Source organism: Helicoverpa armigera, chromosome 4, assembly GCF_030705265.1.
Source record: "Helicoverpa armigera isolate CAAS_96S chromosome 4, ASM3070526v1, whole genome shotgun sequence".
Classification (NCBI taxonomy): domain Eukaryota; kingdom Metazoa; phylum Arthropoda; class Insecta; order Lepidoptera; family Noctuidae; genus Helicoverpa; species Helicoverpa armigera.
In genome coordinates, this window is record NC_087123.1 from 12,835,974 (window position 1) to 12,859,901 (window position 23,928).

Genomic DNA, 23,928 nt, shown 5'->3' on the forward strand with positions numbered 1-23,928 from the left:
TACGACATCCAAATTAAAACCAAATAAGCTCTCATAATATTATTATGTAGGATTCGAATAAATTGAACAAAAGGTATCGTTTGAAAACAATTTAATACGAACCAAATAAAAATAGCAGTATGAGCAGAGAGCCCAAGGGACCCTAATCAAATATACCTTAGGCGGGGCCGACTGCGAACCCAAGTTTATAACCTGCACGGATTATGTTGGGACCTTAAGTGATTTTTGGAAATACTTTTATTCTTCTCCTTGATCGCACCTGCGACCAATTTCATGTTCCAAACTCCAGAACTATATCGATGTAATGATAGCTTCCATGGAAAAATATATATAGTTTTATATTTATAGAGAGACCTTTTTTGCGAGGTTGCTACTACGAAAATATCAAAATAAAGTCAGCGTTGGTGTTCGGTAATAAAAATAGTCATTTTTATAACGTTTTCTCTCCGTACACTTGTTCAAGGTGTCATAAACGATTTTATGTGCAAAGCGAGTACCTATCTACTGGAAAATATTATTATTTTGCTTATTAAAGTAGTTGTAGGTAGTGGTCTTATAATAACGGAGATTCTATTCTGAGTCGTTCACTTATAAAATTTCATGATACTTTTTTGTAGGCTTAATATTAAAATTAACTGAAGGCTACATAACTAACTACTCGACTTATTATTGCATTCGTCATTACAATTTTAGAACAACCTCATCCTCATCATTCTCCAAGCCTTTTTTCCAACTATGTTGGAGTCGGCTTCCAGTCTAACCGGATGTAGCTGAGTACCTTTGCTTTACAATTTTAGGACCACCTCCTATTTCATATTTACAAAGAAAAAAAAACTTGAAATTGTACCAAAATCTTAACCTTACAACGCAGCTGATCCCAGTCTTGACTTAAAATAATCTGGAGACTAAGTTCAGTTAATCCCGTACATAAGTCTGGAACAAGGATGGCAGTTGTGGCGTCACAGATAACACAACACAAACACGGGGCCGAACAAATACTTGTCGAGCAAACATGTTTGCTCACTCGTGTGGACTGCACCTAATAAATGGACCGACGCTATGTGGGTGTAGGGAAAATACGATCATTTGGATTATATTAGGCGTTTTGTGAGGGTTTTTTTGTTCATTTATTTTAAAGGTAATCATTTTATTATGTCTTAAAAATGTGTAAAATATTTAAACTTTACTAAGCTTAGACTTACACTGTGGTGAAGTAAATGAATCTCATGATCTCTGATAAAGGTACCTAATGTCTTGTTGTTACATGAAAACTACTTTTAATCGAAAGTTACAAAAACTTAAAAAAAACTTTCCGTAATTCCAAAAACGCTCAAAATATTGTATCAAAAACTTCTATCACAAAAAGTATTGATAAAGAAAACAATATACAATACATTGACACCGGATCGAAAACTTTTAGCGCCGTCACCGAACAAAACAAAACTAATATTTCAAAAGTCAATAGTTTCGAATTCGGAATTCAAAACATTGGAGCGCGGAGCTCAAACGGGCCAAAGTACCATTGGATGAAGGCACGCTTGAAATTGCCGTTAAGTATGTGGTGGGGATATAAAAAGGGGGCAAAGAGGCTTAAAGGGCTTTGCGCGGCTCGCGAGTGCCAAGTTTTCACGGAGTTATGCCCTTACAGCTTGTTTGTTCACGTGCCATTTCCTATGTGATTAAGTGGTGGATTTTGTGTGATAAAGTTTCAGAAGAAACGACGTGGTCTCTGTAATATGACAGCTTAATTGTGCTCCTATATACTTTCTTGTTTTTTCGTTGTTGTGTTCGTCTGTTTAGGTTTTTATGTTATTGTCTTTGTAATAGTTGTTCAGTTTGTATTTGAACTGAAAAGGTATACATATAGCAAGGTAGGTAGTAAAATGTATGATTTACTGAAGTCCCAAATAAAATATCGGATATTCATGTCCTACCGATATTTGTATTTCATTACATTTTTTGATTATGATTGAGGTTTATTGTTTTATTTGTGGTATAAACAAAACAAGTAAATAAAATTACTCCACCAAAATAAATGTAAATATATTTTTAACATAGGTAATCTACAAAAGGTTATTTTAACGCAATTTGTTCGGCGCTGGTACAAGTTTCTCACCTAAACTTAAAATGCCAAGAGTTTATTTAACAAGAAACTCATTAAAATATCTTTCAACACTTTATGCTCAAAGGAATATTAGCCGACAATTTCAATATTTTGCATGCAGCGCAAACTCTGGCGTAATGCAATTACATGGCACACGTTACGGTGACAATGTAGCACGTTACTCTCTTCAAGATGCATACTGTCACCAGTCCCACGGTGGGCGCCAATATTAACGAAACTTAACTTCTGACTATTTTAAATTAAAAAATTCTGACTGATCCCAAGCTTTCTATATTTAAACTATCATAACCGATTAATACGTCAAAAGCTGTTAATTTCTAAGCAAACTTAATAACCATCCCAACCTTTTCTTAGAACAAGTTTAATTTATACCGTAGTGAAGTGGGAGCACCTACTTACGAACAAACTTTGAACTAGCGCACAAAACCAGAACATTGTAACTGATATTCAATAGACTATAACTCATCTCGTTGAAAGCTAATAGAGTGAAGGTGAGTAGGACTCGCAGCCGGCGCCACTTTATTAATACCAGGAACTCTGCCAGATAAATTATGACGTCACTTAATCACAAATCCGCCATTGCTCTTAATAGCAGCAGAGGTCGAAAAGCATTGATTTATAATAACGACTAATTCGACCGAGAATTATCCCAGTGTGGCGCTTTGTGATCGAAATTCAACCGTTAAGTTTCCAAATTGAGTCTTCTGTATTATCAATGAGCAAAGAGTGGGTTCGTTAAATTGTTCATGAGCTTAGAATCGGGGGCGCAGATCGGGACCACGACAAATAAAATATTGAAATTGTGTCTGTTATTAAACGGGCTTTTCGTCTGGAAAATTAAAAGAGTTTTAAACTTATTTTGGTTTGTGGTGAACAAAACAGTAGGTACTTTTGCATATGTATATAATCTTCCTACCAAGCCTATTATGTATCATGTATGGCTTAAGTAAATACTACTGTACTTTTTATTCTTACAGACATTGAAGTCTTTCTGGAGTCAGATAAACAAAACAAGATGGGTTTTATCGAAAGTCTCGCTGTTGAATAAATAATGTATCATCACTCTTTGTCTGAAGGGGAACTGAAAAAGTACATTTTTTTGTCTGCCCTCAAATGCTCCGCGCTCTCTGGGAGTAATCAACCATTATTTATAATGCATGATTTGTTTATCATACCGTAAAAATCAGGAATAATTCAAGCCATTAAATTCAGAATTTAAACTTCTTGCTACGGGATCAGGAACAAAAGGGTAGAAAATCTCCGATCTCATGAATAGAGATATATAATTCAGTACGCTATTGCAGCAGTGTTCTCCGCAATCGTCGCCTCACAAACGTTCCCGGTCTGATAATTAGGATAAATAAGTAAGTGAAGGAACTAAAATTCCGATTGTATCGCGAGTCTGGGGTATCCGAGTCAGGTCTCGTGAAATATGCACTGTATCGAGTGTTGCGCAGTGCGGCAGCTGTGAGTCCCGCCGGCCGCCACACTTCGGGAAAGTAAACAACGCCGCGTGGGTAAGCCAGTTTCGCAGTTTGTCGTTTGGTTTTAGGATTGTTGGTGGTCTTATCTGTTTGTCTATCTCGCCGAAGATAGAATTATAGAAACAGATTTGGAGCTTTAGGAGTTCCGATCTGAGGCGGCTTTTATTTATCTTTTGTTTGGGTGTTTTGGATCTTTGCTTTATGGATTATATTTCTCAATAGTCTATAGTTCAATACAAAGGGTGTTTATAAAATCTTATAATACGATAAGCTTTTAAAAATAGCATTTGTATGTTTTTAAAAGTAAGTTTTGTTCATCTTGTGACATATTATTTTGAAGTAGAAACTTTAGCAATAATTTTGCACTATCCCAGATATTTGGCTATGTATGTATATCCGTATGTCAGTAGTTCGTCAGTGTCACTCTAGTCACGTGTGGCCGTAAACTGGGAAGTTTAAAACGGCTATAAAACATAAGGAGCGCCTTCTTCCTCACCACTCAACTACTAGTGGAAGGTGTATGTTTTACACCACTTCCTAAAATTACTTGGGGTGGTTTTGGGGTAAGATATATAAATAGGTCTTGATATACATACAAATATTTCTGCGAATGCTTTCAAATTCAAAAGTATACAAATTGTATTATTAAAATAGAATTAGGTACGTGGGAGTAATAAGTGCCTAGTTTGCTGCTAACTTTGAAAATTAAATAACAAAAACGCAATAACCAAAACAAATGAACTTAAACGAATGTACCCACTAAAATGAAAATATAATGCACAAAGAGAACAATCAGTTTAGATACTACATAATAGGACGGCGGTATGTTTGAATTCAATTTCCGATCGAGTTAGAAGTGAATTTATACTACAGTTCAATCCATTCCCGACCAATAACGTGACTTCAGAGCGGCATAAATTTCACGAGGATATAGTAAAAGCAGCCGCAATAAACTTTCTATTTTAGTTTTATTACTCAGGTAGCGAATTTGTAGTACGAGTGGCTTGCCTCGATATATCAACTGGTCCGACGGACAAATGATAACTCGTTCCTTTGATGGCACAACTTTTGTGGGATATTTAGTGTTCTCAGTTCATGGATTAGAGCTTTTTGGACTCCTTTCTACTTTTTGGTTGAATTCAGAATTTCGAATGGAGACATTTTGGATTAAAACACAATTGTAGAATATAGTGAAGTATGGTTGTATTTTAAATCCTACTCAAATTCATTGAAGCTATGTGCCTGGTCTACCTTTATGAATGAGGTGGTCTTACTTCCTATATACTTAGTAAAAGTGAGAGAATGTATTTTTCCCATGTCATCTTGCATCTTGAGGAAAATTCAACTCCAAGAATTCTTTAGTTTATAACCCTGTGATCATGGCATGTCAATATGACACCACCTATCTTCTTCATTTCAGATATACTCTACATACCTTTATAGACAAACCGTTCTCTTTATCCCCAGGTGGCGTGGATCCACATCGACCGTCAGATGATCCTCACGATCCACCGGCACGTGATCACCCGGCTGGCGCGGTTCAGCGTCTCGCACGACAATGCCATGACGTGGCTGCTGCACGTCAGCCAAGTCCAGCAGGAGGACCGCGGCTACTACATGTGTCAGGTCAACACCAACCCCATGATCAGCCAAGTGGGATATCTGCAGGTTGTTGGTGAGTGTGTTTTTTTGTGTATCACTGATGGTGTCTTCAATCGTGGTGGCCTTGTGGGTAAAGGACCAACCTCTCGAGTGTGAGGGCGCGGGTTCGATCCCAAGTCAGGAAAGTACCAATGCAACTTTTCTAAGTTTGTATGTACTTTCTAAGTATATCTTAGACACCATTGGCTGTGTTTCGGATGGCACGTTAAACTGTAGGTCCCGGGTGTCATTGAACATCCTTGGCAGTCGTTACGGGTAGTCAGAAGCCAGTAAGTCTGACACCAGTCTAACCAAGGGGTATCGGGTTGCCCGGGTAACTGGGTTGAGGAGGTCAGATAGGCAGTCGCTTCTTGTAAAGCACTGGTACTCAGCTGAATCCGGTTAGACTGGAAGCCGACCCCAACATGATTGGGAAAAGGCTCGGAGGATGATGATGATGGTGTCTTCAATGAGTAGCAAAGTCTTTGTTTTCTTCAGAAAAGAAGTTCCAGTCTTTCAACTATTCTTCATAACTTAAAAAAATTGGAACAGTCTAAAAAGTTTCATAGACTCCTTAAAGAAAAAGGGGAGGCACAATCTTTTAGTTATTCTTTGCACACAAAAAAAAAATAACAGTCTAATAAGTATCCAGACTCAGTGAACTTGTACCATACCCAAAAGATGGGTACATCCTCAGGTACATGGTCAAAAAAATAACAACTTTCTATAGACTAGTGTCCTCCCAACATTAGTCAGTGAATCCAACTGTCCGTGATAGCACGGAGCGTTGAACTTTTCGCCTGTCGTGATCAAACGCTGAGTCCTGGGGGACGCGCCAGCTAGAGTTTAGAGTTCGTCGATATACGGCAACGCGCACGATTAACTGCGATGGATGCCTCGCTCTATAACTGGTTACGATCTACTACAAATGTTTGTGACCTGTGAACGGTTATTTGGTTGGTAAACCAAAAATAGATTGTAAAGTATTTTTGACAAAAAATATTATATTCATGGGTGTAAAAGTACGATCCATTTTTAACGACCAATTTGTTCTCAAAAATCAAGCCCCATATAATGTTTTACAAGAAAATTATTTTTTTGAATTCCGATACTTATAGAACATTTTCGCAGAATCCATTAGCACGTAATTATATGTTCTCATTCACAACTGAAGCTATTTTGGAAATATAATAGAAACTTATTAATCAGGAATGGGAAAATATCGACGGGCCCTGTTTACCGCTGATCCTGCTCAGCGAAGAAACTTTTAATTACTTTCCTTTAGCATTTTGAAAGGGGTAATAGCTTCTTCTTTTGGTTCTTATCGCTTTGTGAAATAAACTCTTTGGCGAAATTTAATTGTTGTTTCATACTGTCTATGTAAATTATCCAGTGATGTAGCGAAAATGATTACGCTCGCCTTTTGTTTGGTGTGGAAGCACGCGTAACAAGACTTCGACATCATTATTGCGTACTCAATTACAATTTTGGGAGAGGAGCGGACGTGTGGATGATAGAACATAATTGTACGTCGGCGATACCATATCATCTAAGCATAAATTGTTGTTTACGAGAGCAATATAACTGTCATCTTACTAATCTGCACTATCAATAATTTACCTGTTCTTGGCATTCCCTGCTTGTACAGCTGCCATTGTTTACGTCCCAGCATGTATTTACTCCAGTGCTGCACAACTAAATTTGTCGTTATTAACAAATAATTTTAGCGCTCCCAGCCGAAAATCAGCAAATATGGAACGTAGCCAAAGTCTCAGTTACAATTCAGTGGAGATAACATTCCTATCTGGTGCCCAGTGGAAATGTTAGATATATAAAATGGCGTAGGCGTGGTTCGCTCCCAAATCACCGATACGGGTAACACTTAGTCTTTTATATGGCCGTTTCCTACAAACTTTTAAGTGGAAATAAAGCGGTGGTTTTTTCTCGTGTTTGCATTTTAAACGTGCCACGTAGTTTTTATCTTGTTTTTATTGCTTTAGGGCACAACTTGTGGCCGCTTACGTGTTCTAAATCTACATCTTTTATTTTTAGGGATGGTTTATCAAACGAAAGAACGGAAAATGTTTCACATTGTTGTGAGCTTTTCAGCAATAAAAATTTTATTTACAGTTGGTACCAGAGGATTTTGTTATTTACTTACTCAGCTATTATTTTTGTGTCATTGAATAGATGAAGCCTTTAATTTACTTAATAACACTGTCTTCCTCACCAGTGCCCCCCAACATCCTGGATGAGGAGAGCACACAGTCAGCAGTAGCCGTGCGTGAGAACCAGAACATCAGTCTGGTGTGCAAGGCTGATGGCTTCCCCACGCCCAAGATCATGTGGCGACGGGAGGACGGACAACCCATCTCTGTGGATAGGAGGAAGAAAGGTAAGCAACGAGGAATAAAATGGATGGTGCACTTATTTCATGAACTTTTAAAATTAACGCTTAATATAAAATCCTTGCACTAATATTCTAAGATGCCAGGAAGCTATTAAATTGATTAAATCTACAGATAATATAGCAATAACCTACAAAAGTTTTTGAGCGTGGAAAGCCTTCTCATCAAAGAAATGATTTTCAATACCAACTCAACTAATAGTGAAGTGTGACACATTAGTTGACGATTGCTCCAGTTACCTAAAAAACTTAGGTCATAATTGCGAAAACTTACAAAACTCGGCTCCCACAAGACACAAAGTAAAAGCGCATTTGAAGGCAAGCAACCAAAGTTCAGTAGCGTCAGCAAAGTTGTTTAATTGCGTGTCAATTAGTAGCGAATGCGCCACTCGATTTATCTACACTGCACACCGTACTGATAGCCCACTGCCAATTGCTGTTAAAATGCAATTCATCTTCTCGTTATTTTCAAGAGAATTTTTAGGGTTGTGAATATTTATTTTTTGTTGAATGTTGTAATGAGCCAAACTTTGTTTTGAGGTATTTTGTTAGGTATTTATAATTATTTAACACTGTTTTAACGTCATAACTTTGATATAATTTAGCTATATCTACGACTTTATAGAATTTATCTTATTTGGAACAACTTCATCATATTTTATTATAGTTGATCCTCCTCAAGAACACTAACAATTACAATATTGAAACAACAAAAGTTTTCCCCCAAAACAGATAGCTCTAGGTTTTCTAGAATATGCCTTTGTTTGATAGTAAAGTTTCTAAGAACCTTCACTTGCATACCTACTACTGTACCTACAAATGGTATTAAATGAGCATTGTCAGTAATTGGAGAATCCTTAGAGAGTGCATCAACAAAGAGGTAGTAAAGTAATTACTAGGACAGGTAAATACTATTTTGTATAAGTATAGATATCAATAAAACTATGAAAACGGTTCATTTAGTTTTTATTGGGCACATTTCTTCTGATTGTGCCGTCGCGACTTCTGCACGGCGCTCGCAATAAACGTGAAATAATACCCAGTTAGTTTTAATTTTGTCATAAAAACGAACTGTCTCTACAATATCTTTATCCTCATTTTTCGATACAAAGTCTTCGGGAGTTAAGTTGGTACAATTTTGTACAATTCTCTCGCCGGTACTGTAAAATATACCTGAATAGCAGTTTATTAGTTTGATTTTTTTATAAGTGATACAATGTTACATTGGATGTAGGAAACTGAAGGTAAAATGGATTGTTTGAGCTTGTGAGGTCCAGATTCTTTGTCATTATAGTAAGCACTTTTCCATAAGAACAATACCCACATATATGTATTAAGATTTTTTTCTTACTTTCAACTACTCTTCCTCAATTGACTCTTAACCCTCTCCTTACCAACATTGTCTGTACTAAACATCCACGAGTCGCAGTGAACATTGCTCGGTGCACTACGTGGGAGCATGTTTGCTGCGCGATATAATATATTTGTACAACCCGCAGAGCGCAGCTGTTGCTGCCAACTACAGATCTTAGGGCTGCTACTGCTGAAACACTAAATTAAACTTAATTAAAGTCGGAATAAAAATGTTGTAAGCTTAAATAGAAAATGGGTTTGGTTTCCTATTGGCTGATATAGGTCTTGACACGGACGAATTTACAAAAGTGTTGCTTTTTGTAAATTCATCTGTCTAAACTAATATTAAAAGGTTGAACCCTTAGTTTAAACGCTATAATCTCCTGGACTACTCAACACACCTATAGATCGTTTTAGATAGTCAATTCTTCAGCACCTTTTCAATAGGGAACGTAGAGTAGTTCCCATGGGATACGCGTGAAACCGCTAGTTAAAACTATGAAGTAGGATATTTCCTTTGAGAAATAACTTCAGCAAGATTTTTGAGTGCAGCTTAACCCCTTATTGTATAGGAGTATTATGTATGCTAATGCCGCCTATTAGTACCCCAAGCCATGTTAGTTTCCCTTCGCGGAATCCGATCAGAATTCTGATTCCACTAAGGAAATCATTACGGCCATACCGCACCAACATTTGGCGTTTTATCGCTACTTATGCAATTGTTTCCTCCCCTTTTCCCATAAAGTTGGTTTTGTTTGCATTTCCTAATGCGGCTGTAATGGCCGGCGATGGCCGTGTAGCTAATACTATTGCAACGTTCCCGAACCATTAACTAATAGAGAATAAAGTGGAGCCAGCATCCGTGGACCTTGCTGGCTTTTATTACTATCTACGGATAGTCTTTTATTTTTATATTTTGGAACTTTGTCGTGTATTAGGAGTTATGAAGTAGGTTATGAAATTACATTAGTAAAACATGCTTCAAAAATTTTGTTATATGGTTGTTGACCCACACGATATTCTTTGGAATTGATCAGGAATAGGTATTACTAATAATTGAATACTAGGTACGTCGTAATTTAACACAAATAGGTACTTACTCGACAGCTCATTGCACTTTACAACGAGTTTAATTAAAAAAAAAACAGAACACGAGCTCTTCTCTTGCTGTGCCATAAACACAACACCCAATTACGTGCACTTGAGTACACCCGTGCTACCACGCTGCAGTTATGATAACAAAACCACTTCGCGCCATCTTTACCCCGCGTCCAACATGGCCCCCACTTCAGCACCAGGATTAAGCCTAATTTCGAGAAAGAAAAAACCTCTTTATAGATAATTAAGGCACGGAAAAGCTGAGTTGTGCCACCAAATTAAACCGGTTGAGAGTACCCGACGCGCGCCGACAAAGGCGTCCAAAAATTGAGTTTAATTTCAAGAGCGATTTCCTTGTACAGAGTAAAATTAACGTGTGGTGTGGAGAGGTGCTCGTCGCTAATTGTGTGTGACCCTCTCCCCTGCTGTCATTCCCATGTATGTTTGTGCCGACGGATGTTTTAATTACGGCCGCCATCGAAAAACTCCCGTATTCGATTCTATACGTGTTAATCTTTTGTTTGAATTAATACGGTCGCGGTGTACCCTTTCTGCTCGCGCTGAATGGGAGGACTCGAGTACCCCGCGCTGATGAATAAAACTTGTTATGCCAAGTTTTTTCTGAAAACATTTAGATTTGACGCTGAAGAGTGAAGCGCGGAACTCGGCGGCGGCTGTACTTTATTCCTTGCCTCAATAATGTAGCAAATGGGAAAGAAGAAACAACATTTTTAGCTCCAGAATCTTTTTAAAATTCTAAAATGCATTGCAATTTAAGAAAATGTAAGTTCATTTTTGCCTCCTAGATTGGAATATAAAAGTAAAAGGAGGGAACAGCTGTCATCTGGCTGAGCAAGCTGTAATCGTCTCACTTAGTTAACTACTCTAGCTAGCTCGTTGTATAATGAAAGGGTGACTAGACGAGCTCAATTTTAATTTTGTGGAGCTGTGACATTGTTACTCAATTATTTATGTGCTAAACGCTCCGCTTTAGGAGCGCTTTGTGTTAGGGACTTGTACATTTTGAATGGCACTTTAGCATAATTAGTATTTCAAATTGATTATGTACGGCCTGATTTATATACAAATTCAACAATAATAATATGATTCAATTGGATATTCCAATCACTTTCCAGCAACAATATCATCGACAAATAAACTAATCACAAACAGAGCAGATTATTCAATATCGCATTTTTATTGTGGCCATTAACACGAGTCTGAACAGTTGGAACTAAATAGCGCGCCAGCCGATTGCCAAACCTAACCGGCTGTATAATAAACAATGTAAACAATAAAATAAACATTAAAAACAAGTAGAGGGTGCAGGGTGAAGCACTAATTGCTTAATGTATTCAAGTAGCGAGCGAGAGCGTTCTCTCATTACATTCATTGCGAGGTGCACGGTACGTAATTGTAAATAGAGGCAAACTCATTTGGCCACTTGATGGCCGCCGACCCGGCCGCTACGAGCCACGAATTTTTAATTTTTATACCTCCACCTCTAGATAGTTTTAAATGACCTCAATTTTGCTAGTTTGGGAGCACGGATGAGGAAGGTTTTAGTCATGACCTGGAAAATGATTGTCTATTAGTCATCAGTATATAATAAAGCGATTTCTTTATTTCAATTCTGCTATGTGTATATACAGCGTTGCATTTTATATATCTGTTAGGTAACTTCAATGAGACTTAATTATAGAAATCGCTGAACTTTTCGCTTTAGGACACAACTTTTACAGCAAATTGGTCTGGAATTATATGTGCAACTTGAAAAAGTTGCATAACGGATAGACTATATTTTAATGTTTTATATAATGAAGCTTCTATATTGTATAAATAGTAATGTTTTCATTTTGATCCAAGCGATTAACGAATTAACAAATATTATTCAATTACAATAAAAATATAACGAAAAAATATTAAGTATCCTTATTCAGAAATGTCTTTCACCTTGGTAACATCAAAATAGGGAGTAAAAAAAATCACAAATTTTTCATTTAACACGAGCACTCTAACACGTTTTCCAACAGCGCACCCTGTGTCTCTTACTACCTCATCTAACAGTACTGTTTGTTCTAGTGACGGTGTATGAAGGCGACACTCTGAGCCTACAACGCATCAGCCGCACGGAGATGGGGGCGTACCTGTGCATCGCCACTAACGCGGTGCCGCCTTCCGTTTCCAAGAGAATCATTGTTGATGTTGAATGTGAGTATTGATTACTTTTTTTACACTAGCGGATTTTCAGCTCGAACAGCCAATAATTGAAAATTGCAGCCGGTTCAAACGATGACACGTGAAAACGTGCGTTCGGTTTTTCGTCGCCCGATATAATGAGTAAAAATCTCGAATAGATTTATTTTTTTAGCTGTAAAAGAAATTCTGCTTAATTCTATGCGAGAGTATTAAGTAAGTAATCTTCAACTATGGAAATATGGATTACTATGACTAAAGTGTTTTCTCCGAGTGATGTTATGTTGACTCGACTACTCGGTAACAGCTGCAAGGCGGAGTATGTAAATCATGACAAAGTTAAGCTTTCTGCGGTCCGTGAACCACGTCGTTGTCAGACATAAACCACGTGAACCGGGTATTGTTCTCAAAACAGTTTAAGCCGTTATTCTCACATCTGTTTAATTTCGAAAATCAGCTACGGTTATCAGTACAGACCTCAGAATAGACCCACGGAGTAATTTATTCAGAACAGCGTGGCTATATTTTATTTGATGTTGCCATTTTAAGAAATTACCCAAAAAAATGGGTGTCAAAAATTAAAATAATTTCACTTTTAGTTTTATCCAGATACATTCTTTTGGAAAAATAGCTACCCAGTGGTCGAGTAGGTTACAGCAGATTAGCAATAGCTATCAATATCTACAGTAACTGGAAGAATTAGACCATAACATGGCCAGTTCTGGTTGATTGTCCAGCACAAGATATTGCTCAGTCGGATTCAATCGGAGCAATTGCGTGTAAAATCACTGGGGATTCGCCGTAATCCACAATTGTCTCACGTACACTGGCGTATTACTAGATTACAGCTTCTTGCTCGTTTTCCATTATGGACTGAGCGAATTTGCAGCGGTGACAATGTGGACTGGATTGCTGGTTATGACGTCACTGTTGCTACACTTAACCAATTTTATTAGGTAGAAATAAGGTATATTTGCTTGGTAGAAACAAGGTATATATGCTTCCCACCGTAGGTTATTGACCTCTTACAGAACAGGAATGAACGTTAATCACCATGCCTTGCTCAAGGCGGATTTGCGACTTCAGACTTTAAAGTCCTGTTTTTCTCAATATGTTTTCCTCACCTTTAGTCAGTCAGTATTCAAGATGCACTTAGAAAATGCAATCATGTTGATGACTAATAAAAGTAACATTGGCACTTATTTGTCCGGGAATCATACTTGAGGTAACCACTTATTCAATAATTCAGAAATATAGGTACAAAAACAAATGACTATATGTAAGAAATGTTTGTTTAATCCTTTATAAACCCACGTACTATAGGCGCATTACACACTCACTGTATTGTTATGTCATTATTGATTTCGACCAGCCGGCAGCAGGGCTGAGATGGCTCCCAATTGCGAAGATTTCAATGCATTATCGTTACGAACCTGACCTGTTTGAGCGAACACAAACTGTCTTGATTTGGACGATATTGATGCAGATATGTAGGAACCTGTAATTTATGCACTTGCTATGATGAAATCTGTCTAGTATTTAAACGCAAGTTGAAGGAACACTATCTTTCCTTGTCATCATAGATGCTTATAGTATTTAGTGTATTTATATATTTTTATACATATATATATATATATTGATATATATTTTATATATACTTATTTAGGTTAAGTTAGTGATTATTTTATGTTAGTTATAGCTTCTTTTCTTTTTACGCACTCTATCTGCATCTCTTTCTATTCTAACTCTCTCATAACGGGCCAGCTGGAAGAGATTTCTAATGAAATAAGCTGTGCCTTTGTACTATCTGTTCTATTTTTCTTCTTCTCTGTATTCTGTGTGTGTACATAAACTGTTAAATAAATAAATAAATGAATATATTGTGGGTCACCATTTCTTGTCGTTTCATCCGCATTCCATGGGAACTATATCGCATATCCAGATAAAAAAATATCTAGTTGCCTTCCTTGATTAATGAGCATCAAATCGACCCAACGCTTACAAAACAAAAAAAAACATCTTTATTTCTGTTCCTATCAATCAGTCCGTAAAGTCATGTTTTCTATTATTGATTCATTTCCCTCAATCTACATAAACCTGTTTAAACTCTTGGCTGCAGTTCAGGTTCTGTCAGGCGACATCACTGCCTTGCACTCTTCACGACAGCCTAGACTAGCTTTGATCTACTTGGTTGTACTACATAAAAATAAGTAGTAGCTTTAGTTTTAGTCTACTGACAGATCGTTTAAAAATTTTTGGGCAATTATTTTTGAATCAAATAACTTGTTACATTAATAAACAAGACACAAAGTAAAAGTATTGCACTTAAGATTTTTTCCAAGGATTAAAATCTTATTCTTTTATATGCTTCTCCCAGAATCCATTTAAGTATCTTCTTCCCATAAAATAAATATTATGTAAAAGTTGATTATTGTTATTCTGAAGTTAGTTACAAAGAAATGTATGAACGTTTCTTACGACTACACAACAAAGTTTTACCATCAATCTTCGCGGAACTCCGGTATTCATTGTTTTAATATCCCCTGAGACAGATACCCAGTAATGCACTTTTGTATCAAAAGTCAATATTCGACTATGAAACACAGAGAAAAACTACGGCAGGGTTTTTGAACTGTAGACTTTTTCTAAGCTTGATATTCCAGGAAACCATCTGTCTGAATTTATTCCACAGACAGACAAACTAACAAAAGCTATATTCGTTTGAGCTGTTGAATACCGATTTTATGGTATCATCATTCCTTTATGGTTATAGTAATAAAATCTTAAATAAATGCAGTTGCGTGTAGTAATCAATCATTAACTAATTATGCATAGAATTTCAACAATATAAGTAATATAATTCACGTTATTCAATTTAAGCAAAATATTATTATAGGTAGAACAATGTGCAGTAGTTTCGCTCAGTAATAATGCATGAGCTTCCAAGGTGAGCCTACGCTCAAAAGGGACGTCTTCCGGGTGACCGGGTAAGAATGGCCGCACGCCTCCTGATGCACACATGACCTATTTCCTTATATCACTGCATATTTTATCACTAGTTTTATGTCTCGCATTCACTATGTTATTCCACGTTTTTCATCGTCTACGGCATTTTCTTTAAGCTGAAAAATATTTTAAGAATAAAAAATCCTTCATTCGATGTTCAAAATGAATAAAAGAGAGAAATCTTAAGATTCAATGGGAATTCGGAGCGTGGTTCCCCTTTATTTTCAATTCTTATAACAAATTGCGGCTGACTAAATAGACGACGATGTTCCGCAATAATTGAAAGATAATATTTTTTCGCGGTGCACGCTCTGACATGATTGTGCCTGCAGATCATTTCTGCTCAAGAAAAGCCTTTGAAATGTTTGCAAAATGAAATGTAGTTTGCGATTAATCGCTTTTGAAACGCTAAAACGTACTCAAGATTTCTTCGGCAGAGTTCGGAGAAAAAAGAGTTATTTTTCAATGATTTTAAAAGCAGCAGAAAAGATTTTTGTTTAAATATTTAGTCCGATGTACGTGTAATGGGGCAAGTTTTTTCACGTATCTGGTTATGAAAGGACGGTAACGTGTGACAGTTAATTTCTGTGAAAAATTTTAACGGTCAGAGGAATAAGTGAATCGTCAATATGCATGAAACAGCAAAATAAAATATGCTGTAAAATAAATTGAATTTCGAAAAATACAATATTTCTCTTGAAGAAATTTTGTTACAGTATGACAATTTCCAGACAGAATATCTAACGCTCTTCACAACTTGGAAATACCTTCTCAAGTTGATATCGTTTAAAATTCCGCTCACTTCGCATAAAACATGAGCGATACATACATAGCATGAATGAATATCTATATTTCCATAAAACGTTCTAGTGAGAAATAAATAAAGTTTAACAGTATAGGAAACTCTTTAGTCGTAATTTTATGAAATACATTTACTTGATGTAAAATTTATGGAAAGTAACATCTACATAAATTCAGTGTTAATTTATTGTCACAGCCAGTCAACACACAACGTGATAATGAAGTCGTTGGAACATAAAAAAACGCAAACTTTATAAATATTTTAAAACGTCGTAGAATATTAAAGTGTATTACTGAAGCGAGTATTATACTTCGCGAAAATTGCCACCATAAACTCGAGCGTAGTGAATTACGTTTTCAAAGTGTGGATTTTATTATCTGGGCGTTATGTGAAAAATCGTCGGGCGGTGTTCGGGCGCGCTCGGCAAACTTCGGGCCGATCCATCATTATTGAAAGTTTATAAATTGCTTCCTTCAAGTTTGTATGTACTTGCAGCGCCAGTAGTGCTGCTTCAATTGATAACTTATAGGGTATATTACAGGCTTGTTTGTTTCGAGGAAACAACTTGTGTAACTAGGAATCTGTTTCGCGTTAGCATTTCATTCTGTGCCATTTTCATTTATTATTATTTCAAACATGCATTGCACTACAGTACACAGCTTCCAGGACAGTAGCTTACTTTATCCCTATTTTATCACACACCAACACCTCCTCCTAGTCTCAATCCAAAACTTCTGTCACCATCACTCACTTCAAATGAACATCTTCCAGTAGTGAGTCTCCTAAGCTACAGGCATACGAGTAAATTACACCATGTCCCGGGTACGCATTAGTCCGTTTCTCGCAATTGAGTTCATCTGCCAGCAGCTACTAATCACTGGAGCCTGTTTACACGAGCCGAACATCATAGGCAGGTAATATCTTCATGCTGCCTACGTTGCAGGCCTTTTGTTGCTGACGGCCTATCAATGCGGCCCTGCAGGCAATCTTACTGCATTGTTGTCTGATAATCTATGATGTTATCAGTGTTTGTATACGCTTCAATGCTAGTGGAATTTATACGCTAAAATGGTTTGGAAATTATCTGAAATTATGTGGTTAGTACTGATATATGTGTTCAGTTTACTATCTGATGAATTTGAGTCGAAAATACAGTAAGAAGTCTTACCACGTCTACTTTCTTAAAAAAGTGTTAAGCGTAAACCTTATACTTCTAGACAATTAATCTTCGAAGACGTAATTTAATTGTAACACTGTGCTCATTTTCAACATTGCTTCCAATAAGTTTATTAACATAGTTCGCGCTCGATACAACTTAGCAACATTTTAGCTGGATTAAAACTTACAACTTGGTGGAAGATTTTGATACGAAATTCATATTTGTGTAATCTGCTTCACGGATGCCATTCGTCCGTTCCGAAAGCGTTTTAAGTCAAATTATCTTAGCACAGCCTTCGCCTGGCAGCGTCTCTGTGAAATACACTTTGTGAAATACTAGTAGATAGCTTTATATTTTTCGTGATTATTTTTCTGTTAAGCTTTAGATTTATTAATGTTTTGACTTGGCTTGAGAGTTATAATCATGATTACTATGTTATGAATAATTCGTTTATGACGATGTAATTTAAACTTGCATTAAGATTCCTCACTGTTATGATATCTAAAACTATTTCCAAATACATATGTCATTCGGCCAAGCCACCACTATAAACATACACATTACAATCTAGAAGAATAAGTAGACTCTCTAACATATAAATCCCTTAATTTTACACACATATAAGCAGTATACTAACGTGCCTCCCTAGTTCACACACCGGTATCGCCTAACCTGTAGTCTGCAGAGTGTATCATGTATGTATCCATCAGAATCAAAGCATGCACGTTCACACTGTGTCGGAGACACGACGGACCTTATCGCCGATAGATTGTGTTCAAAATGTCACGTTATATATGTATGTGGGTTTATGTAAGTAAAGTAATCGAAATTCAGTTTAGTTGCGTTTAGTGAACAGTGGTATACGTCCTGTTCAAAAATAGATCAATGCGAGTGTTAATTGTGAAGATTTGTCACTACAATTTTGAAATGTCTTTTCAAAGATCTTGAAGAAATATAAATGTTCATTGTGTGTTCTGTTACTGAACACCAAAAGTTCCACTAATAAAAAATACGATTCGTTTTATTATAGCATTCGAGTAACAATCACAAAACGCATAGAGCAGACAAGCATAAGTTAAAACAACACTTAGATTAGATCTGTTTGCACAAAACACTAGAACTATGACGGCACGAGTGATCTCGCGGCGAGGGGCGAGGGGCGAGGGGCGCCGCAATAAAACTTTATACTAGGAATTTTAATGTTCACCGTATTATTCTTGTCATTTTAACTCTTCACTTTGATTTTCTTTTAGATAAATCACTTTTAGAGTGCTCGGATGATACAATATTTAAAAGAAAGCTTAGGAATATCTTGCAGAAATGAAGATGATATTTTGCATAAACTTGATAGAAAACTTTGTGGACTTTAACTGTCAAATTTAGTTTAACGATATTATTTAAAACACAACAGCAAGTATTTATACGAACGCAATATTTTTGTCGTTTATAGTGCTAAAATATCATTAACATTATCGTAAGGTCGATAAATAAAGACCGACCTGCAGTTAAAACCTAAAGTATTATCCAACTTTAGATTTATTAAAAGGACGAAGTTTCAAATAAAGCACATACCAACTACTCGTACAAATAACCTATTGGGATTTGAGATAGAACGGAACTTGGTTCATTCTTTTTCTAATTGTTAAACCGATTGTTATTGGTTAAGTTATCTAAGTATTCTCTTGGGATTTACTCGTAAGTTTGAGATTATGCCTATTAATAAGATTCTGAATAATTCTTGCGGAAACGCTGCAAGTGAGGTTTTGGTGCAGATACTCTGATCTATTCTAAGCCGCAGACAGCTGATGATATAGATATTTCCATTGCAAGCTCAATGTGTTTGATGAGTAGGATTAATAAATATAGCTCAATGGGTCTACATTTTTGCACTATCTTCTAAGCAAATGGATTTATTATTATTGAATGGTATCATTTACGAAAATAATCTAAGTCAAACACTGAAAATCCTTGGTATATCAGAAAATGGCGCCTATCTCCTGCCGGACCCCAACAAACCCTACCTATGTTACATTAAAACCACCAGCTCCAGAACTGATTTCAAGCATAACTGTCTTTGTTCCAGTCTCGCCGATGATCTGGGTACCGAACCAGCTGGTGGGTGCACCAGCCGGGACGGACGTGACGGTGGACTGCCACACGGAGGCACATCCTCGCGCCATCTCCTACTGGGTGTACGACAACGTCATGGTGCTGCCTACTAAGAAGTATGCCATCAATACTGAGGAGAACTCCTATAGGTGAGGGTTTTATTATTATATTGTTTTTTTTTTATAAATAAAACTTACTTTCAAAAACGCAAAAAAAAAATCGTTGAGACTTATCTCTAGGAGTTGGTATCTAAGTAGGTTGCTGCTGTGTTTATTTACCCTTTTATACTTGGTTTTATACAAAATCTTTATGTCTAAAAACACTGAACGAATGTTCATGCGATTCATTAATAGAGGGATATAATATGTGTGTCAAGGGTTGATATTAGTACATATTAGTTTATACTCTTCTACAGCACAGGTGCTATCTATTAAGTACAGAAATATTTAAGAAGTTGAGATTGTTTATGTGCCGTATCATTGTAGCTAGTAATGATGATTATATGTATATTGAAAGTTCATATTGAAGAGGATCTGCTTCAGCAACGATATTATTTGTATACTTTATATTGCGCAAAGCCGCAAGCAATCGCTCCCATTTAATAATACGGAATTGCATCCTATATATCATCGATTTCACTTGCATCTTAGAGAAATACTTCAAATATCCCGATGAAAGGAATCCAATATCTTTCGTAGAATTATTTTCATCGGAAATCTCATTAATATCGCTTCCCTGGTTTAATTTGTCACACACAGGCATTCACATTTATAATTATTCTAGTCAAGATTGTCGTACGAATATGCATCGCTGAACTTGAGCCTCGGGTGATAACATAAGAATTAGCGAAATTGAAAAACAGATTGTCATATTCTATCATCATCTGTCGTAATATGTACCTGTATAGCCACTTTATGCTAACTGCAGATTTAAGTATATTCAATTTTTTACAAGTCTTTAGCAAAGTTATAAAAAAGGTAAACAAAATACATAATTATGGCTAAGCAAAAAAATGTTTAGGCTAGCTCTTATTCTATAAAATAACTTCACTTGTATGCATTATAATAAATCCAGCATTTCCTTTTTCCTAAAAAATATAGAACCACTCCACACTTGCGGGATACCATCGAGTTAATCAAAACGGCCAGTTAAAAAAAATATCGTTGTTTTTCAATCAAACATTCCAGCACGCATAAATACATATATTAAATAAATATTAATTAACGTAGGTGTAAATGATTTTTCATTGAGACCTTTTGTGAATTTTAAAATTAAAATTAAATTGCCGGGAGATATGCGCGAAAATGTATTTATCGACGCGCGGGATTTACTGAGCCCGTCACGTCATATTAATATCCAGTCAGCTCTTCTTGTGAATAATTCACTTGGCGATGTGCCCGAAAAACTGCGAAACTGTGTGCTTACTCTGTTATAATAATCTTTATCGTAGCGATTAATAAATTGTTACTGGCAATTGCTTCATCATCCATGTCTATATTATGACCAAATCAATCTTCAGTGAGTTGAGTAAGCTAGTTAAACCATACAGATTTTCGTATTCAAACATAAACTGTAACCCTGACAACAAATAAAGACGTAACATGTACCATAGCTCTTAACAAATCTCACAACGGAATGAAGCCGTATTAAATATTAAAGGAACAAGTTGATCCGGGCGAACTAGCCGGAGCCGCGGGCTAGCGTAGTGTAGCACAAACAAGGAAATTACCCGGCCCATTTGCAGAGGTCCCTTGTTCTCGAAGCCCCACGGTAATAAATTTGAATATTACATATCCATTATTGCTTGTTATTATAATCTTGTTTAAGCTTACGGCATTGGGGAGAATGAGCTGGATTTTTGATAAACAGCGTAGGTATTTATGTTTTGTATTTAGGATTTTTCGAAGCTATCATTAAGTGTAGGTTATGGGAAAATTAGGGCGCACATATTGTTATTCTAGCTAGATATTAGATTTTGTGTTCGAATTGTCAACCCCTACTAGCATAACATGTTCAACACATACATAGTTGACTAATAGCAAAATTATATTCGTCATATTTACCTATCTACAAACACACACAAGTTTAGCTAACAAGGTTATTTGTTTGACAGAGCGCACATGAAGCTAACAGTTCGGAACCTACAGACGGGAGATTTCGGCAACTACAGGTGCATCTCGAAAAATTCCCTCGGGGAGACGGAGGGCTCTATCCGACTGTACGGTAAGTGAAACTCAAGGCATTACGTATTCTCATTGTAATTACGCTTTGGCCGTCACAAGATACCTTACATGTGTACTTTTGCTGCCAATTTGAGACACTTTGTGACTTTCAAATGTCAGACGAAGTTTATTTTGATGTGACTGAGAGTTATAATTAGATGTACTTATTTAATTCTGTGTAATTGGTAGCAAAGCTTTATGTTTTATACGATTTCATTTAGTGCACTAGTCATGAAACACATATTCTGTTTTACATTCAACTTAATCTAACGAAATGACGGTTATTTAATTCAGAACCATTTATTTCGTAGAAATCCCGATGCCGTCGACGTCGCCAAAGGCCACGGAAATGAAAAGCAATGCCAACAAAGAGAGTAAGTTCATACTATAAACTGAATAAGTTACAACACACGCTGTCAAACACAAAATTTCGAAACTAGACTAAACAATATTTCAGTGAGTTACCGATTTGTTTGTGACTAATAAAAATAAACGTCCTCTGTGTCATTGAATACAATCTAATATTATCTGGTTACACGAAAATAATAAAAAAGAATACAAAAGAGAAAGCAAAAAAAGTACTACAGCTATGCTCTTCGCTCGTAAAACTTCGTAACAATATATAAATAAATGTAAATACATAAGCCGGTATAATTTGTTGGTTACCACCACTGCATACAACAGTCTGATTTACAAAGTTTCCGAGCCGCGACTTCGCCACTGTAAACATGTAGTAATGACTCATTTAAGTTCTGTGTTGACTCCTGTCTTGTATACTTGCATTCATACGCCACGGCAAATGTGTTGGCTTTGAATATATCTATGTACCTAGTAGGTATCTTATTCTTGTGTTTAAAGTGTAAGATAATGTTGGTTCTACAAGGCAAACCCATAGTACAAGCGTCACCTAAATGTTGCCTTGTAAGATTGCTAGCGTGATAATAAGCTGGAGAAACTTTAGCCACCAAATCCAGAAAAATTCAAGCTTTAGTTAGTTAAAATCATTCCCATACAAAAGCTTTAAAACATTTTCAAGGATGCTTTCATCGAATTTAAGAATGTATGTTAAAAAGCCATCGTTACTGAGTCATATGCGAAAAAGATGCATATTATAAATTATTAAACATAGTAAAAGCTATTTATGTGTATTCAACTCGTTACGTTACGTTACGTTTAGGCGGCAGGTGACAAGTCGCTTCTAGAATCTTCTGAAAACAATTAAGTTTAAAACTAAAGGTGCGAACCTAAACACGTGTGTATACTTAAATTAATATTATTTTCACACTAAGCTAGAGCGTTTACTTTTGTTTATTTATTCATGGAAATAAAATTCGAGCAGAAATTCTCGCAGCAAAGCCGTCTCATAAAAAACACGATCCTCATAAAGTATGAAGTTCAAGTGAAAGTACTTATCATTGAATAATATCGACATTACTTTAATGTGAATCGTGAATTTCTTTACTCGCACAATCTCCGAAATAAAACATATTACAGTCAGAAGAAAAATATTACGTCTCAAATATTTTTATTCCTCAGAATATTGAAATTTATATTGCGTTGTCTGTTCAGCAGTATCAGCTGCAGTATAATAATAATCTAAATATTCGTGGCTATGGTGCGTTATTTAATAAGCTAATAATTTAGCTTACGTCACCAAGCTAATTACAAAAATGAATGTGTAACAACGTGCGCCACGTTCGCAGTCGGTATTATCGCCAAATTGCAAAGGTTTAATCATTGTGGGTCATTTTAATACGTTCATCGGCGCTCGGTAAACTATCGCTCTAATTAACATTTTAATGACTTGTTTTACGATAGGTCCCGTAATTACGTACATCAATGTGGAATATTATCTTCACTAAATAAAATCTACAGATTTTTGCCAAAAAATATTATTGAAATTTAGTTTTATATTTACTAAGAACTTTATTTAGAAGTAGTCTATATAATCAAACTGTTCAAAGAAGTACCTCTAAAATGTTATTAAATTAGTTTAATATAAATCTTTCAATTATTATTATTTCTCAGAAATAATTCGTACTTAAGATCAACTATTTCGTGATCATTTCATTGCAATTGCTTGTACAAAGTAAACACTTACATGCAACATGTACTTTTATTTTAGACGAAAACCAAGTCATTTATTATTAGACTTACTTCATGTAAAATTCTCGTAAACTTTTTCACTTTATTTTTTTCACGTTCATTTTTCAATACGACCTCACTAAAAATACAGCTTTAAGTTTTTCAAGATTAATATACACACGCGAACTGAAAAAAGAAGCAGCATGAAAACATTAAACTTGGATTCCCAACGGGGAGCAGC

The 23,928-nt window shown here is 36.1% G+C and overlaps 1 protein-coding gene across 3 annotated transcripts in view; it reads left to right on the forward strand.

Moving 5' to 3' along the window:
• Positions 1-23,928, forward strand: part of LOC135116764 (lachesin-like) — a 95,041-nt gene that overhangs the window by 66,328 nt on the left and 4,785 nt on the right. For all 3 annotated transcript variants that reach the window (XM_064034318.1, XM_064034319.1, XM_064034317.1), the window contains exons 4-9: positions 5,077-5,284; positions 7,484-7,645; positions 12,191-12,319; positions 19,355-19,529; positions 21,494-21,603; positions 21,914-21,976. In XM_064034318.1, the coding sequence (XP_063890388.1) occupies positions 5,077-5,284; positions 7,484-7,645; positions 12,191-12,319; positions 19,355-19,529; positions 21,494-21,603; positions 21,914-21,976 (847 nt within the window). The remainder of the gene's footprint in view (positions 1-5,076; positions 5,285-7,483; positions 7,646-12,190; positions 12,320-19,354; positions 19,530-21,493; positions 21,604-21,913; positions 21,977-23,928) is intronic.